The following is a 17,599-nucleotide window of genomic DNA, read 5'->3' as shown; positions in this document are numbered from 1 at the left end:
ACCTTCCTTGATTGTGATAACTTTTGGTTTCTTAGGTCTCTCCACCTTTGGTTGAGAATTTCTTTGTTCCTGGCTTAGTTCTCCTTTTGAACAGATTCCTGTATTTAGTGCATTTCAATAATGTCTCCATGAAAGGCAGACATAGAATGGAAAAAAATGGAGCTCAAAAAGCAGTGCTTGGCAGGAGTTCCCATCGTGGCTCAGTGGTTAACGAATCTGACTAGGAACCATGAGGTTGCGGGTTCAATCCCTGGCCTTGCTCAGTGGGTTACGGATCTGGTGTTGCCGTGAGCTGTGGTGTAGGTCTCAGACTCGACTCAGACTTGGCTTGCTGTGGCTACGGTGTAGGCCGGTGGCTAGAGCTCTGATTCAACCCTAGCCTGGGAACCTCCCTATGCCTAGGGTGCGGCCCTAAAAAGACAAAAAAAAAAAAAAAAAGCAGGGCTTTGCAGAAGACTCTGATCCTATGAAAACAGCAGAGGTTTTTTTTTTTTTGTTGTTGTTGTTTGTTTTTAAGATTTTTATTTTTTCTATTATAGTTGATTTACCATGTTCTGTCAATTTCAACAGCAGAGGTTTTAAATAAAGTTAAATATCAGTGATATTTTAAATGTATTTTAAAACTCTGATGATAGGTCAGCATGCATATTTAGAAGCATTTATAAAATATTAACCCATTGGAAACCACTGAAAAATAACCTCATTTTTTATGCATTCAGAATGAAGCTTCTCTTATTGGAAATACAGGGAATGGCCACTAAACATTTGTTGAAAGAAGGGCTTTCTAGGCCTGTATCTAAATTTTATATAATGTGTCACTGACTGGGAAACTTCTAGTCAGCCCTGTGTGTGTGTGTGTGTGTGTGTGTGTGTGTGTGTCTGTGTGTGTGTGTGTCTGTGTGTGTGTGAGAGAGAGAGAGAGAGAGAGAGAGATGGAATCACAGACATACCTGCTCAGCCCTTGTCCTAGGGAAATAACAAGTGAATCACGTAAAGAGGGATGCTGGAAAGACCGCTCATCTTTTCTTTTAGCCTTGTGCTAGTGTGGACTAGAATGAGAATTTTTAGCTTGATGGCAAAAACTCAAAATTTGGATTTTTGTGGGGCAAATTTCATTAAACAGATAATTAGCAAATGGTAGGTAAAAAGAATTACTTTCATTTAAAAAAAAATTTGGTGTCTTTTTTTTATTATAGTTGATTTATAATGTTGTGCCAATTTCTGCTATACAGCAAAGTGACCCAGTCATACACACACACACACACACACACACACACACACACACACACACACACACACACACATTCCCTTTCTTATATTATCCATCATGGTCTATCCCAAGAGACTGGATATAGTTCCCTGTGCTGTCCATTAGGACCTTATTGCTGATCCACCCTAAAGGTAATAGTTTGCATCTACTACTCCCAAACTCCCTGTCCCGCCCAGGGATTGCTTTTAAATAATGGGCAACTGAAATCTGTAATGCCTGGAGGCTTCTTTAAAGGATTTTATTTGTGGCCCGAGTCCTAAGGTCACAATCACAGCCCTCTTAGCCTAGCATGAGCTGCTATTGTGTTCCTGAATGATGAGTCTCAGAAAACTTGAGAACTCTGGCAGTGCTGACGGGGATGGTTGACTCATTACATATTGAACAGCTTGTACATTCAGCTCACAGGATGTGGGGGCAGGGGCTGTGTACACACAAAAGCACAATCCCAGGGCGCTGGAATCAGAGTCTCCTTTGACATCCGGTTTACAGCTAAACACGCATGAACCCACTGTGCCTACCAGCCAGGACACACTGTGCTTGTGTGGCTCTGTGCTGCCTTTCAGACAGGTTTTTAAAAAGAGTAGCCTGGAGTATTTCTGAATAATGAAAGTTGGTCCCCCCCCCCAACTACCAGAGGGTTTGCCTATATAGCCTTGAATATCAGCTTTTGAATCCCTGAAAGCCCTTACCACACAATACAGCTTTTTTCAAAGAGTGTGGTATAAGGAAATTCTTTTTCCGAGATGAATAACACAGTTTTAAAGTGATTGCAGAGTTCCTGAAGTTAGTAGGACTTTGGAGAATACAGGACAACTTGAACTTAAGGTGCTTAAGACCCTTGTAAAAGTTTTATGGTTCTTTCATGCTTTTGCTTTTGTGTTCTGAAATGCAGAAAGACCTTGAGGGAGAGAAGAGGAAGCGAATGTTATCAGAAGGAAAAAAAAAATCTTGTGAATGCTACCTGGAGGGAAAAAATGTGAAACTGGATCTTAATTTCCTTTTTGTTTTTTAGAGGAATGTCCCTGCCTATGAAATATGAGGCCTGTGAAGGACAAAATGTTCCAAAGTCACTCTCTGTAACAGCCCCCAAATCCCACATATGGGGTGTTTTTCTCATGTGACTGACTGCACAAATTGTAACGGACAGTGAAGGCTCTGGAGCCCCCCTTTAATCGCTCACAAATCTCACTCTTCCAACTACCTATCACCGTCATTCTTCATTTCGTCAATCATTTTGTCATACCTACTATGCGCAAGGTACAGCATCATTCGGTGAAGCTGAAGGTCATGGTGAAAAAAAAGACGCCTTCTTTTATGTCTTGGAGTGGACCATGCCATGTACACAGATAACACCCATTGCCACGAGGACAATGAGAGGGGCCATAAAGGCACAGGAAGGCCTATCTGGTTGGGAGGTCAGGAAACAGGCTCCGTAAAGCAGTCTATGACTGAGCTGGAATCTTCGGGGGCATTCCAGGCTGTGGGAAGAACCTGGGGAGAAACTGGGATGGCAAGGAAAGGGAGTGTTCCTGGAACTGAAAGGCCAAGATAGAAAGCTAGAGGTCGGGTGGGGAGAGCTGGGGGTGGGGTGGGGAGAGGGCTCCAACTGTGTGCAGGAGCCCATCATAGAGATGCTTTTCGGCCTCTTCTAGATTGCAGGGTTTTTTTTGGGGGGGTGCACTTGCGGCATATGGAGGTTCCCAGGCTAGGGTTAGAATTGGAGCTACAGCCCAGCCTACACCACAGCCACAGCAACTCGGGATCCAAGCCGAGTCTGCAACCTACATCATAGCTCATGGCAACCCTGGATGCTTGACCCACTGAGTGAGGCTAGGGATTGAACCCTCATCCTCATGGATCCTAGTCAGGTTCTTTAACCACTGAGCCACGAAGGTCTTTATGTGGTCTTTATGTTAGAAAATGGGCAGCCATTAAAGGGTTTGAAAGATAAATGTGATAAGATTTGCCAGATGTGGGCTTTTTGTTTGTTTTTTGTTCTGTTTTGGTTTGTTGTTGTTGTTGTTGTTGTTGTTTTACCACAGCCTGCAGCAGCTTGATGTGGGATCTCAGTTCCCAAACCAGGGATTGAACCCCAACCGCAGCAAGGAGAGCACCAAGTCCTAACTACTACATCACCAGGGAACTGTGACAGGTGTTTTTCAAAGACCACTCTGACTAGAGGGTGGAAAGCAGCGGGAGGGTTTGGTGGTGGTGGTGGTGGGGACTACTTCAAAAGCTGTGGCTGTAACCACAGCCAGAGATAGATGGTGGTGACTTGAAACAGGATGGTGGTGGGAGAGGTAGAATTGGAGTCTCATGAAATATTTAGGCCGATACCGAAGGACCGGAAGGGAGAGGAAGCCATACGTAATCACAGAGGATCATGCCCGGGTTCCCAGCCCGTGGAAGTGGCTGGGCTTTGGGGCCGTTAACTGAGGGGGCGGGGGCGGGGGCGGGGGCGGGGTGGGGGGGCCGCAACAGGATGGAAGGCCAGAAGTCAATGGCCTTCTAGCGCCTGGACGTTCCATCTTTCCAACCCAAGGAGCGGCTTTGAAACTTTGGACCGTGACCCCCAGCGAGAAATGCTTTTTACCCGCTAGGCGGGCACACAGACAGGGACTGGTGAAATTCACAAGACGGTGCTTCCCCAGTCCACGAGCAGCGGAGGGAGATTTGTTATCTTACGTTATGGGGAAAAAAAAAAAAAAAGACAGAGGTCAGCTTGCCCACCCCCCAGGCACTGACCGAGGGCGCTGACGGCAGCGCTGATCACTGTGATGTCACCCGCGGTGGACTCTGTGACGCGGGCCGGATTAAGGATTTTAAGGTGTGGGCGCCGTCGGGGGGCGGCCAGACCTCGCTGCAGCTTGAGCCTGGGAGCGTGGCTGGCGGCTGCGGCGGCCCTTCGCTCCCCAAGGATGGCAGCCCCCACCGCCTCGCACGGACCCATCAAGGGGATCCTGAAGAACAAAGGCTCCACGGCCTCGTCGGTGGCGGCCTCTGTCCAGCAGGCCGGGGGCGCTGTTGCGGAGGTGCAGAGAAAGAAGTCCCAGAAGTGGGACGAGAAGAACATCCTGGCGACCTACCGGCCAGAGTACAGAGACTACGATTTCATGAAGACGAATGAGCCCAGCACCCCCCAGCTCGGTCTGCTGGAGGACCCAGAAGATGCAGCGTGTGACTCTGCAACCAAAGAAACCCTGACCCTGGACAATCTAGCTAAGAAATTAGCTGCCACTGATACCTCGGAGCTCAGCTATCACTTAGGGGAGCCAGAGAGGGAAGGGGCACACACCAGCAAAATCTTCCTAGACAAACAGGAGAAACACCGGCAGTTCGAAATGAAAAGGAAGCTTCACTACAACGAAGGACTGAACATCAAACTGGCCCGACAACTGATTTCCAGAGATCTAGAACGTGAGGAGGAGGAGGATGAAAACAAAGAAAGTCGGCATGTCACCAGCCAAGACAAGACTACCCTGGGAGAACTGGAAGAAGGCCCCGCCAGCGATGAACTGCAGACCTAGTCAGGCTACGTGTAAAAAAAAAAACCTTCCATCGACGCTGCAATTGTCAGATCCGAGTCCTCTTACGATCACTCACTGCTTCTTGTACAGCTCAGGCTTCAAGTACTGAAATACTTATCAGTTCAATTGTACGGCCATAATTAAATGGTAAACTTTAAAAATAATAGATTAACTGGAAAAATCCCTGCTTTGTGTTCTGTCTGGTTTTTTTGCCGCGAATACCGATTCTGATATCTGTCTAATACCCCCCTTCGTTTTAGAAAACTGTTGGTTCATGTGCGTACTGTGTAGCCTTTGAGGCGTTAAAGGTTCAAAGGGGGACGAATTGCTATTCACTTCTAAATGTACCGGCTTTTAGAGAAGAGGCTTTGTTGCAAAATCAAAATGTAATTGGTATAGTAGGTTATATAGCCTGATAAAACACTTGGTTTTAGGGTGATTGGCTTGTTTAATTGAGAGGGGATATATTTTAAGAGTTATGATCCCATTTCCTTAACCAAATACCTTTACAAATGGCTCTTAACTTTTTTTCAGTGTTTACAAAGAAATGACTGAATGTTTTCTCAACAACAACAACAACAACAAAATAGTCCTTTTAAAGTGAATTGTCAAGTTAAAATTCTGCCAATGTCTCTTCTGGGTTTTGTACAATAGACGGGCAGATTTGATATCAATTATTTGTAAAGGTAATGCTATCTCAGTAGTTCCTTCTCAGACCGTGGCTTAATCTCTAGCCCTGTTTGCTCAGTTCTTTTGGGGCATAGACAGTACAATGCTTTATAGAGTATCATGAATTGTCAAAACATTAGGAATGGCTTCCTTTTCTCAAATTTTGTTTCATCTGTTGCAACAATGTCACGTCTATTTCAGCCATCATGGCTTCTCCAGTCTTCTAGTAAGTGGAGAAAACCGACTGAATAGCAGAAGTGGCATGTAGTCAGGAAACAAGAGAATTCAACTGCTGGATTTCAACACGTTTTTGGTTTACAGCCTGCTACATAATTTGCTATTATTTGTTCATCATTTGCCCTGATTAGCCTTTAGAAAACAACTGAGGTGTTTTTTCACAACAGATTTCATGTGCAACCAGTGAATGAGATTATAGTTCCTGAGTGTACACGAAGTAAGCCCAAAGGTTGTGTATGCGTGTTTCCATTTTTCTTTTCATTGACATTTTACTGAGATAATTGTGGGTTCACATGCAGGTGTGAGAAATAATACAGAGAGATCCCCTGTAGCCTTTACACAGTTTTCCTCAATGGTAACAAATCGCAAAACTGCAGTACAATGCCTCAACAGGCACAGGACTGATAAATACGGTCAAGATATAGAATGTTCCATCATCAATAGGATCCCTCACCTTGCCCTTTTATAGCCACATGTATCCTCCATTTCTATAATTGTGTCATTTAAAGAATGTTATATAAATGAAATCATGTAGCATGTAACCTTTGGGGATGTACCACCGTTTGTTTAGCCTTTCACCTGTAGAAGGACATGGAGACTACGTCCAAGTTTGGGTATTACGAATGAAGCTGCTATGAACATTCATATACAGGTTTCTGTGTGAACATAAATTTTCATTTTTCTGGGATAAATGCCCAAGAGTGCAACTGCTGGCTCACATGGAAGTTTCAGTTTCTCAAGACACTGCCAAAGTGTTTTTCAGAGTGGCTGTGCCATTTTACATTCCCACCAGCAACGTGTGAGCATTCCAGTTTCTCTGCATGCTCACCAGCATTTGGTATTGTGACTATTTTTTTATTTAAGTCATTTTCGTATATGTGTATGGACGTCTTAATTTGCATTTCACTAATGGTTAACGATGTTGAACATCTTTCCATGTGCTTATTTGCAATCTACATAGCCTCTTCTGTGAAATGCCTTTTGTCCATTTTCTAGCTTGATTATTTTACAGTTCAATTTTGAGAGTTCTTTGATTTGCAAATTTTTTCACAATCTGAGCCTTATCCTCCTACAGACACTTTTGCAGAGCAAAAATTTTTAGTTTTGATGTGGTTCATTTTATCAAATTTTCTTAGTGCTTTTGGTACCCTAGTAAAATGTAATCCAGAAAAATTCTTTTTTCCAAATCATGAATTTCCTAATGAAGTAACATGGCATTAGGATGTATAGAAATGGAACTTTAGGAGTTCCTGTCAAGGCTTGGCAGTTAACGAACCTGACTAGGATCCATGAGGATGTGGGTTCAAACCCTGGCCTAGCTCAGTGGGTTAAGGATCCAGTGTTGCTGTGGTTGTGGTGTAGGCCGGCAGCTACAGCTCCGATTTGACCCCTAGCCTAGGAACCTCCATATGCCTTGAGTGCGGCCCTAAAAAGACCAAAAAAAAAAAGGAACTTTATTATTTAAGTTTGATTTTCCTTTGGAAGAAGGAATCTGAAAGTGTTCAGTTCCAGTTTCAACTCTTCAACATCACCTCCTCTGCTTAAACTCCTTTGCTGTCACCCTTTGGTCACTCATTTTTAAGTATGAAACTCAGCCAGGCTGGCTATTTAAAACGTGGGACATAAAATGGTGTAAATGGATTGCTAAAAAAGAATAACTTCCACTTAAAGGTCAAAGCAAATGACCTTCCCGTCTTTGAAATTGTTTACATTTTTTCTTCTACATTAGTACATCAAATAACATGTGTCATAAGGCAAAGTTTTTTTTTTCCTTTTTCTTTTTTTTTTCTTTTTAGGGCTGCACCCGAGGCACACAGAGGTTTCCAGGCGAGGCGTTGATTTGGAGCTACAGCTGCCGGCTGACACCACAGCCACAGCAACGCCAGATCCAAGCCGCATCTGTGACCTACACCACAGCTCATGGCAACGCTGGATCCTTAACCTACTGAGCTAGGCCAGGGACTGAACCCACAATCTCATGGCTCCTAGTCAGATTCATTTCCGCTGCACCACGACGGGAGTTCCTATTTTTTAAAATGATAGTCAAAAGCCACTACATTGGGTTACTTTAAATTATAACCTCAATTTGACAAACACTGAACTCAAAGGAGTTTAATATTTTCACTTGAAGGATTTTGTTCTTCTCTGGGTGCAAATATTGCCTGGGAGCAATTATCAGCCATTCACACCTTGGAGGAAATGAAGAATGAGGTATGACAATTGATGGGGTAAAGAGGGTGGGCCAGAATTGGTGGAGGAGGGGGTTACACAAATTAAAGGAGAGAAAGAGGTACCCAGAAGTGAACAGTTGGGAAGGGAGGGGAGATAAAAAATGAGAAAAGAATGGAGGTTTAAGTTCACTAGCTTTCAAAGTTATGACTGGCTCTCAGTAAGTCATGAACTCTGAACTATCATCAAGGGGCCACAAAATCTTAGCAAAGAAATGATGAGGAAAAAGATAGTTCTCTTCTGCACCCAAGCAAAGCAATACTTCTACCACTACTTCTAATTGCCGTTTATTGAGTATATGCAATGCATCATGTACCAGGGCTTTGAAAGCCTTACCTCGTTCAGTTATGTCAACAATCCTTTGAAATAGTATTTTGCCCATTTTAGAAGTGAGAAAATTAAAAAAATTTTTTTTGTTCGTTTATATACTTATTTTTCAGAAGCATGCACATAAAATTTTATTATGGAAAATCAGGTTTGCCCAACAAAAAACTCTCTTCACTGCAAAGCAACTAACTATTCTATTTGAAAGAGATTTCTAATGCCTCTCCTTCATTGACTGGTCTTAGCCAAGCATCTTCATAGAAGTGAGAAAATTTTATTTTTATTTATTTGCTTTTTATTGTTATTATTTTTTAATAGTTATTTCCCCAATACAATTTTTTTTCTACTGTACAGCATGGTGACCCAGTTATACATACACATACACATTCTTTTTTCTCCCATTATCATGCTCTACCATAAGTGACTAGACATAGTTCCCAGTGCTACACAGCAGGATCTCATTGCTAATCCATTCCAAAGGCAATAGTTTGTATCTATTAACCCCAAGCTCCCAACCACCCTACCCCCTCCTTCTCTCCCTCCCCCTTGGCAACCATAGTCTATTCTCCAAGTCCATGATTTTCTTTTCTGTGGAAAGGTTCATTTGTGCCTTATATTAGATTCTAGATATAAGTGATATCATATGTATTTGTCTTTCTCTTTCTGACTTGCTTCACTGAGGATGAGAGTCTCTAGTGTCATCCATGTTACTGCAAATGGCGTTATTTTGTTCTTTTTATGGCTGAGTAGTATTCCACTGTGTATATATATATACCACATCTTCCTAATCCAATCATCTGTCAATGGACATTTGGGTTGTTTCCATATCTTGGCTATCGTGAATAGAGCTGTAATGAACACGTGGGTGCATGTGTCTTTTTCAAGGAAAGTTTTGTCCAGGTATATGCCCAAGAGTGGGATTGCTGGGTCATATGGTAGTTCTATGTATAGATTTCTAAGGTATCTCCATACTGATCTCCATAGTGGTTGTACCAGCTTACAATTCCACCAACAGTGCAGGAGGATTCCCTTTTCTCCATACCCCCTCCAGCATTTGTTATTTGTGGACTTATGAATGATGGCCATTCTGACTGGTAGCTTTGATTTGCATTTCTGTAATAATCAGTGATGTTGAGCATTTTTTTCATGTGCCTGTTGGCCATCTGTACATCTTCCTCGGAAAAATGCCTATTCAGGTCTTTTGCCCATTTTTCCATTGGGTTGTTGGCTTTTTTGCTGTTGAGTTGTATAAGTTGCTTATATATTCTAGAGATTAAGCCCTTGTCAGTCGCATCATTTGAAACTATTTTCTCTGTAAGTTGTCTTTTTGTTTTCTTTTTGGTTTCCTTTGCTGTGCAAAAGCTTGTCAGTTCAATTAGGTCCCATTGGTTTATTTTTGCTCTTATTTCTGTTGCTTTGGGAGACTGACCTTAGAAAATATTCATAAGGTTGATGTCAGAGAATGTTTTGCCTATGTTCTCTTCTAGGATTTGATGGTGTCTTGTCTTATATTTAAGTCTTTAAGCCATTTTGAGTTTATTTTTGTGCATGGTGTGAGGGTATGTTCTAGTTTTTCACTGATTTGCATGCAGCTGTCCAGGTTTCCCAGAAATACTTGCTGAAAAGAATGTCTTCTTCCCATTTTATGTTCTTACCAGAAGTGAGAAAATTTTAAATAAACAAAATTCCATAGTTTGCCCAAATCCACAGCTGCTAGGTGGTAGAATGAGAATTCAAACCCTAGCCTATCTGGCTTACTCAGATATAGTCTTTTCCCCACTATACAACCCTGGCTCAATGCAGGTCCTTGAAAGTGATGTAAGTCTTCCTTCCCCATTCTCCCCTAAGCACACACGTCTGCCCTGACAGTGTAGTGTGGGGGAAGCGGGGGCGGGGGGGGGGAGGAGGTTAGCTGCTGTTCTGTACAGCTAAGAAGTGGGACTGGTCTGAGGAGAATGTTCTCCAAGCTAGGAGCTGCCCCCCCCCATCCAGACCTCCCTCCAGCCCAAAGTTCTCATGCTACCTCCCCACATCCCCTGGTCTGAGCCTGTGCTCAGTAAGGAACCTGAGACATTTGCTCATACAAAGATGCCACCTGATGAATGCCTATTTGTCAGTTGCACTTTCCACAAGTGAATAAACATGTACCAAGTGTGGCCATGTGTCAGGCAGGGGCAGTAGCCAGGACTTGGGAGAGAAAGATGCATGAAACACAGCCTCTGCTCACAAGGAGGTCAGGGTCTCATAGGGCAGACCCGTATGGTCCTGAAATGATCATTCAGGAAGCCTGCCAGGGAAGAGGATGCCTGTAGTAAAACAGGGATGAGTCCTGATTTCGATTACATGACTATGTGAAAGCCCAGAAGTGATTTCCAGATGCCTGTGGAGAGAGCAGCAGCCTGGAAGAGCTCTGGTCACTTCTGAGTTCCTTCTGTCTGAAGGTGAGGACAGAGGGAGCCTCGACCTTGAGACCTAGTCTGTTTCAGGGGAAGAGGAGGCCCAGTTCACTCTTTTTTTTTTTTTTTTCTTTTTTAGGGCTGCACTCGTGGCATACACAAGTTCCCAGACTAGGGGTCGAATTGGAGCTATAGCTGCTGGCCTACACCACAGCTCATGGCAATGCCACATCCTTAACCCACTGAACGAGGCCAGGGACCGAACCTACATCCTCATGGATCCTAGTTGTGTTTGTTACTGCTGAGCCACAGTGGAAATTCCCCCAGCTCACTCTTGACTGGGGCTGGGGAGGAGCGTGATACTTAAGGGATTAGGGTCAACCCATAGAAAGGATTCACAAGTGGGGAGGTAGGGAGATGAGGCCAGCAGAGGGAATAACACGTGGTTCTGCATTGTGCTCAACTTGGAGAATCCTTTCCCACATGCCGACACTCAGAGTTTTGTTTTTTTCAGGAGGAGAGGCGAGTCAGGCTAGAGCAGGACAGAAAGGAGAAAGGGAAGAGCGAAGGGGATGAAAGACTCAAGGTGTGTAGGGAACTATGGAGACAGAAAGGACAGCAATCCAAGACCATAAACCTCTTGCATTTTTCTACTGTGTTAACATTTGGTGTCCCTTTCTTGGGCCATTGAGCCAGTTTCTGTTTTATAAATGGTGTCTGAGTCCTGCCATGCTTGTGCTACCCTGGTGACAAATCGGGTCTTTGGAGAGGGCCCCTTCACCAGAGGCTGGCAAGTGGGGACAGAAGTGAGGAGTGGGAAAGAGCAAATGCCAACACTATGAGGTGGCTGGGAAGATGGTTTGGGAGCCACAGGGGAGTGAGATGATGTCACGTGGAGGGCCAGACCTCTCAGAAGCCACTTTTTTTTTTTTTAAATTATAGTTGATTTACAATGTTGTTTTAGATTCTGGTGTACGGCAAAGTGGTACAAAAGAATACATATATTATTTGCCATTAATTTTTTCTTTTTTTAAAATTATAGTTGATTTCCAATGTCATGCCAATTTCTGCTATACAGCAAAGTGACCAGTCATACATAGATACATACATGTGTATGTGTACACACACACACACACACACACACACACACACACACTCTTTTCCTCAAACTATCTTCCATCGTGCTCTATTCCAAGAGATTGGCTATAGTTTCCTGTGCTACGTAGGACCTCACCGCTTATCCATTCTAAATGCAATAGTTCGCATCTACTAACCCCAAGCTTCCAGTCCATCCCACTCCCTCCTCCCTCCACGATGGTTTATTATAGGGTATTGAATAGAGTTCCCGGTGTTCTACAGTAGGACCTTGTTGTTTATTTTATATACAGTCGTTTGTATCTGTTAACCCCCAGGAGCCACCTTTATGATCAGCCCCCCACCCCACCCCCGCCGCCAACTTGCCAACTTGTTCTTTGGATCTTCCCCACCCTGCAGTCTCAGGTGGCAGCCTACACTCCCCTCCCACCCTCCCCACCTCCACTCACACTCCCCCCTCCACCCACACTCCCCCCTCCACCCCAGCGCTTTGACAACCCTCCTCATACTCTTGATGCCCAACACAAAACCACTCCTTGATTATTAAGATTATCGGGGAGAAATTCAGGCAAGGAGAGGAGCTTCGAAAACCCCAATGCAGGGAGGAACACACCCGGCAATCTTTTATAAGAAACTCAGTCAAATTTGTGCTATCATTTTAAAATGGAAAAGTCAGTCCATAAGCCACACCATGCAGCATTTATACACATACGTCAGGGACGGTGGGGTTGAGGGAGAAAAGGCTGAGCTCTTTGCCAGCGTCCACACTGGTTGGGTTTTAGCAGCTGAAGCTGCATGTGCAGGGGCTTTTGGAGGATTTAAGGATGCAGGCTGCAAAAAGTCTGGAGAAAACCGAAAATTGCTGGTGTATGTCTGTGTTTGAGGCGGGGTGGGGTCTGGGGGCTGGTGTGTGGGAAAGCTGCCTGAGGCATTTTTTTTTCTCAGCAGTATAAACACAGTCCGCTAATATAAGGTTATACATTATTAGCTCTTAAAAATATAAAAAATTGTTTTTCTCATTGTGTAGGCAGAGCATATTTGCATCACTGAACCTGCCTATGCATGCTGGGTACAAATATCTTATTCTTTCAAGGAGCCTTCTTTTTCCTCTTCTTTTTTTCCCCCCTGTTTTAAAGCAGACTCTTTGAAAGGTGCATATGAACCCAGTTTCCATAGCAATTGCAAGCATCAGTGATAACCCAGAGCTGCTAAGTTATAATATACAGGCTACCCTATTAATGAGTTTCAAACTGCATTTCCATGAGACAATGGCTCAGTCCCCGATAGACAAGGTCAGACCCCATCTCCAAACTTTAAATTAAATCAGGATAGATCAAAATGCAACAGAAGGAGTGTCCTTTTGGAAAGTGTGCTGTTAAAAAAAAACCACATTCTTCGTGGAGGCAAAACAGTTGCTTTTCTGGTTTGTAGTGCCCAGATGGAAAAATCCTAAAACAGATACAGCTTCTTCTGGGTTATTAATGGCATGTTGTCATTTCCTTATGCTATTTGTGAGTGAGTTTTTCCCATGGTAGCTCTGACTCTAAGAAAGCACATAATCCTTTACCCCAGAACGAGCTGATGTGATGGTTAAGTCTTGTTAGGTCTGGAATGACACTGGTTCAACTGTACTTTATTAACTTGTTTATTCACACACTACAGGCCATGACTCAGTGCTTGCCTTCGAGGAGCCCCCAGATTAGTGGGGGAGCTCAGCCTTGTCACCAGACCATTTCTATACTGTGCAAGGATGCTTTGCAGAGGCCCTCAAGGGGCATTGCCCAAGGGCTTAAAAGGCCTCCCCACAGAGTGGATTTCCAGGATGACACTTGGAGGCCAAGTGGAATTTAACCAAATGATGAGAGGTGGGCCCAGGGAGATTGGCATTCCAGAGGTAGGTCAAAGGCAGTCTGGCTTGTTCCAGGGAGCTGCATGGGGTCCTATCAAGGAGAATTCGAGGGATTCAAGAGGTAAGAAGGGCTCTGAAAGGTTTCAGACACCAAGGCCAAGGGAGCCAACTGACATTTAAGAAGGAGAGAGACATAATCAGACTCCTATTTTTGAAAGGCCAGAGGTTACAAGGTAGGGCCTGGAAAGGAACCGGGTTGGAAGGGCAAAGCTGGAGACAGGAAGACAAATGTGACATTGGTCTCCGGAAGCTAATGATTTTAACGTTCAAATGTGGAACCTCTTCCTCTCTCACTCATAGCAAAGGCATAGCATCTTTGCTATACCAGCACCAGGCAGAAATTGGCCCCAGCACTGCAGCATCAGTGTCACTCAGAGCTGGTTAGAAATGCAAATTCTGGGAGTTCCCGCTGTGGTGCCAAAGGAAACAACTCCGACTAGGAACCATGGGTGACGGGTTTGGTCCCTGGCCTCGCTCAGTGGATTAAGGATCCGGTGTTGCCATGCGCTGTGGTGTAGGTCACAGATGCGGCTTGGATCTGGGATTGCTGTGGCTGTGGTGTAGGCCGGCAGCTGTAGCTCTGATTGGACCCCTGGCCTGGGAACTTCCATATGCGGCTCTAAAAAGACAAAAAATAAAATAAATTTTTTAAAATTGGCTTCAGGCATTCTTTAAAAAAAAAGAAAAAAAAAGAAATGCAAATTCTCAGGCCCTGCCCCAGACATACTAAATCAGCATCTCTGGGACTAGTACCTGGCAATCTGGGCTTTAACAAGCTTCCTGGGGAAATTCTTATGGATGTTCAAGTTTGAGAACCTCTGCTGTACAATACAGCTTTTTTAAAAATTCTTATTTTTTATTGAAATGTAGCTTTTTTACAATGTGTTAATTTCTGCTGTACAGCAAAGTGATTCAGTTTCTATATATATACATACATATTGAATTATATTCTTTTTCATATTCTTCTCCATTATGGCTTATCACAGGATATTGAATATACTTCCCTGTGCTATAGAGTAGGACCTTCCATTCAATACATAATAGTTAGCATCTGCTAATCCCAAACTCTCAATCCATCCCTCTCCCACCCCTTGGCAACCGGCAATCACAAGTCTGTTCTTTATGTCTAACGTGGCTTCTTTTTTTTGCCGTGCCTGCAGCATGTGGAAGTTCCTGGGCCAGGTACTGAACCTGTGTCACAGCAGCGACAACACCAGATCCTTAACCACTAGGCCACCAGGGAACTCCATAATACAGCTTTTTAATTAGCTGATCTCAACTCCTGTGGGACAGACCTCACTGTGTGTTTGTGTGTGTCAAGTGCCAATTTTGCAAAAAGTCATCACAATGAATGTCAGGACAATGCATAGGTTCGCTGAGAAATTCACACACGTATGCTGTCTGATTCAGATTATCACTCTACTCAATCCGTCCCCAATTCTGCATATACAACTCTGTCCCTAGTCCCTCCTGCTCACCCTTCTGTACATTGTTCCCCCCCCAAACCCACACCCACACATTCCTGCTGCCATCTGCAGAGTCCCAGGTTTTGTCCACAGTTCCATCTTTGCCTGGGCTATTCATCTTGCCCAGAATATATATCTTTCTGGGCTTTTTTTGACAGGGGGGCTTTTGTTTGTTTGTTTTTTCTTTTTTGACTCCTCCAAGGCATATGGAGTTCCCCAGCCAGGGATCAGATCTGAGCCACAGTTTTGACCTATGCTGCAGCTGTGGCAATGCCAGGTCCTCAACCCACTGTGCTGGGCTAGGGATTGAACCTGTGTCCTGGTGCTGTAGAGATGCCTTTGATCCTATTGCACCACAGTGGGAACTCCTATCTTCCTGATTTTACTGCAGGTTTTATTCAGTCTTTCACATCCTGTGCTAACCACCACTCAAACAACTAAGTCAGAGTAGTAGGTGCCTGCCTGTCTTGGGAGATGCAGAAGAGTACAGTAATTGACAGTGAAAGATTTAGAATTGAAAAAAATCTAGGTTTGGGACTTCCCTTATGTCTCACAAGGTAACTACATAGCAGTGCTTCTACAGTGGCTGTGGCTTGATCCCTGGCTCAGGAGCTTGCATATACCTCAGGTGCGGCCACTTGTAAAAAAAAAAAAAAAATCTAGGTTTGAATCCCAGCTTTACCATAGATTAGCTGAGTGACCCAACAGAAAGCATGTCACTTCTTTGAATCAAGTTTCCGAATCATCCACCGAAGGCAAATAATAACAATGCCTTCCACGTGTGGTTGTTGGAATAATTGAATGAAAAGATGTTAGTGAAACACATGGCTTCTAAGTATTCAATAAATACTACCCCTTATTATTATTATTATTATTATTATTATTTGTCTTTTTACCTTTTCTAGAGCTGCTCCCACAGCATACGGAGGTTCCCAGGCTAGGGGTCGAATCGGACCTGTAGCCACCAGCCTACACCAGAGCCACAGCAACTGTAGGATCTGAGTCTGGTCTGCGACCTACACCGCAGCTCACGGCAATGCCGGATCCTGAACCCACTGAGCAAGGCCAGGGATCGAACCCGAAACCTCGTGGTTCCTAGTCGGATTCGTTAACCACTGAGCCACAATGGGAACTCCATATTATTTTTCTTATCTGCACACATTTTCTTTGTTACACTTGGATGTTTCTTCCTCCTGTCCAATTGGAGTCTCTGATTTGCCGATGATTTACCTACTCAGAGATAGTTTGTTTCCTGAGGCTCCTTAAGCTTCAGTGCTATGAGCTGCGAGGGGCACAGGTGAAGAAAGTGAAAAGGTGACAGTCCCCAAAGCAAAGCTTGACTGACAGCTGCTTCAAGTAAGCTTCTCTTTGAAGATGTCCTTGGTGTTTTCATCACCACTAAGTCTGCAAAGAAGGCGATGAAATGGGAGGGCAGCAAGCAGGATTTAGCTAGAAAGCCAGTCTACATTTTAATTTTAAAATGCGCTGAAACTTCTAGGACACGGCCACATTGATGAAATAAAGGAATTAATTCTGTCTCTTGAATCCAAACCACAGAGGTAAGACCAATATTCCGTTATTTATAGTAACACATGACACTTTATATTCTCAGCGTGTTTCCAATTCTTTTTTCTTCTGAATTCTCTTTATTAATTATTATCGACTTTGATGATAGCAACATAAAAGTTTTAGAGCTGGGGGGAGTCTTAGAGATCCCGGAGTCTAATTGCCTGGCCTAAGAGGTAAGCTTCTCTGTCTCATAAGCCATAGATGCCAAAAAGTCACCCAGAGCAGAGGAAGCCAAGGGCAAATGATATTTGTATATAGCCACATCAGCTCTCCCTTTATATCGGGGAACATAACCTGAAGACAGATTGAAGTGTGTTTTCAAATTGATCTGGGCACTGCTCTTGTATTTAGGACTCAGAAAAGCCTTCAGGGAGAGCCTGTCCTTTCTTAGAAAGCCTGACCGCAGATCAGCCCCCACGCCCTCTCTGGCTGACATTTTGCCCTCCCAGCTGTGTGGAGAGGTGCCTGGGTGCTCTGGGCGCCTCTGAGTATAATGACAATGTGGGAAAATAGGAGAGATGATGGAGTTCCCGTTGTGGCTCAGCAGGTTAAGAACCTGAGTAGTATCCATGAGGATGCAGGTTCAAACCCTGGCCTCGCTCAGTGGGTGGGGGATCCGGCGTTGCTGTGAACAGTGGTGTAGGTCACAGATGCCACTTGGATCCCAAGTTGCTGTGGCTGTGGCTGTGGCATAGGCCAGCAGCTGCAGCTCCGATTCAACCCCTAGCCTGGGAACTTCCATATGCTGCAGGTGCGGCTAAAAAAGAAAAATAAAAAACATTGTCATACTTAAGTGTTGTTTGACAGGACCCTTCTACCCTAAATTCTTGGCATGAGACCTGGGAAAAGCCAAGGCTGCCCTTGCCCAGTTGGTTCTCTGTTAGAGCTTTGACCAGCCTTTTCTCAGG

The 17,599-nt window shown here is 44.1% G+C and overlaps 2 protein-coding genes across 6 annotated transcripts in view; one reads left to right on the top strand and one right to left on the bottom strand.

Moving 5' to 3' along the window:
- Nucleotides 1-17,599, bottom strand: part of LOC146394562 (uncharacterized) — a 965,202-nt gene that overhangs the window by 201,035 nt on the left and 746,568 nt on the right. The gene's annotated exons all lie outside the window — the stretch shown is intronic.
- PPP1R2C (PPP1R2 family member C) lies at nucleotides 4,189-4,812 on the top strand. Its single transcript, XM_003135033.4, is given in 1 exon segment — nucleotides 4,189-4,812. A coding segment is annotated over 1 exon segment (624 nt).

Source organism: Sus scrofa, chromosome X, assembly GCF_054392235.1.
Source record: "Sus scrofa isolate SSC_HxYL_T2T_F1_AM1 chromosome X, Sscrofa_HxYL_maternal_Yorkshire_Landrace_v2.0, whole genome shotgun sequence".
NCBI classification, from domain to species: domain Eukaryota; kingdom Metazoa; phylum Chordata; class Mammalia; order Artiodactyla; family Suidae; genus Sus; species Sus scrofa.
Note: the sequence above shows the minus strand (reverse complement) of the source record. Positions and strands in the feature narration are given on the sequence as shown.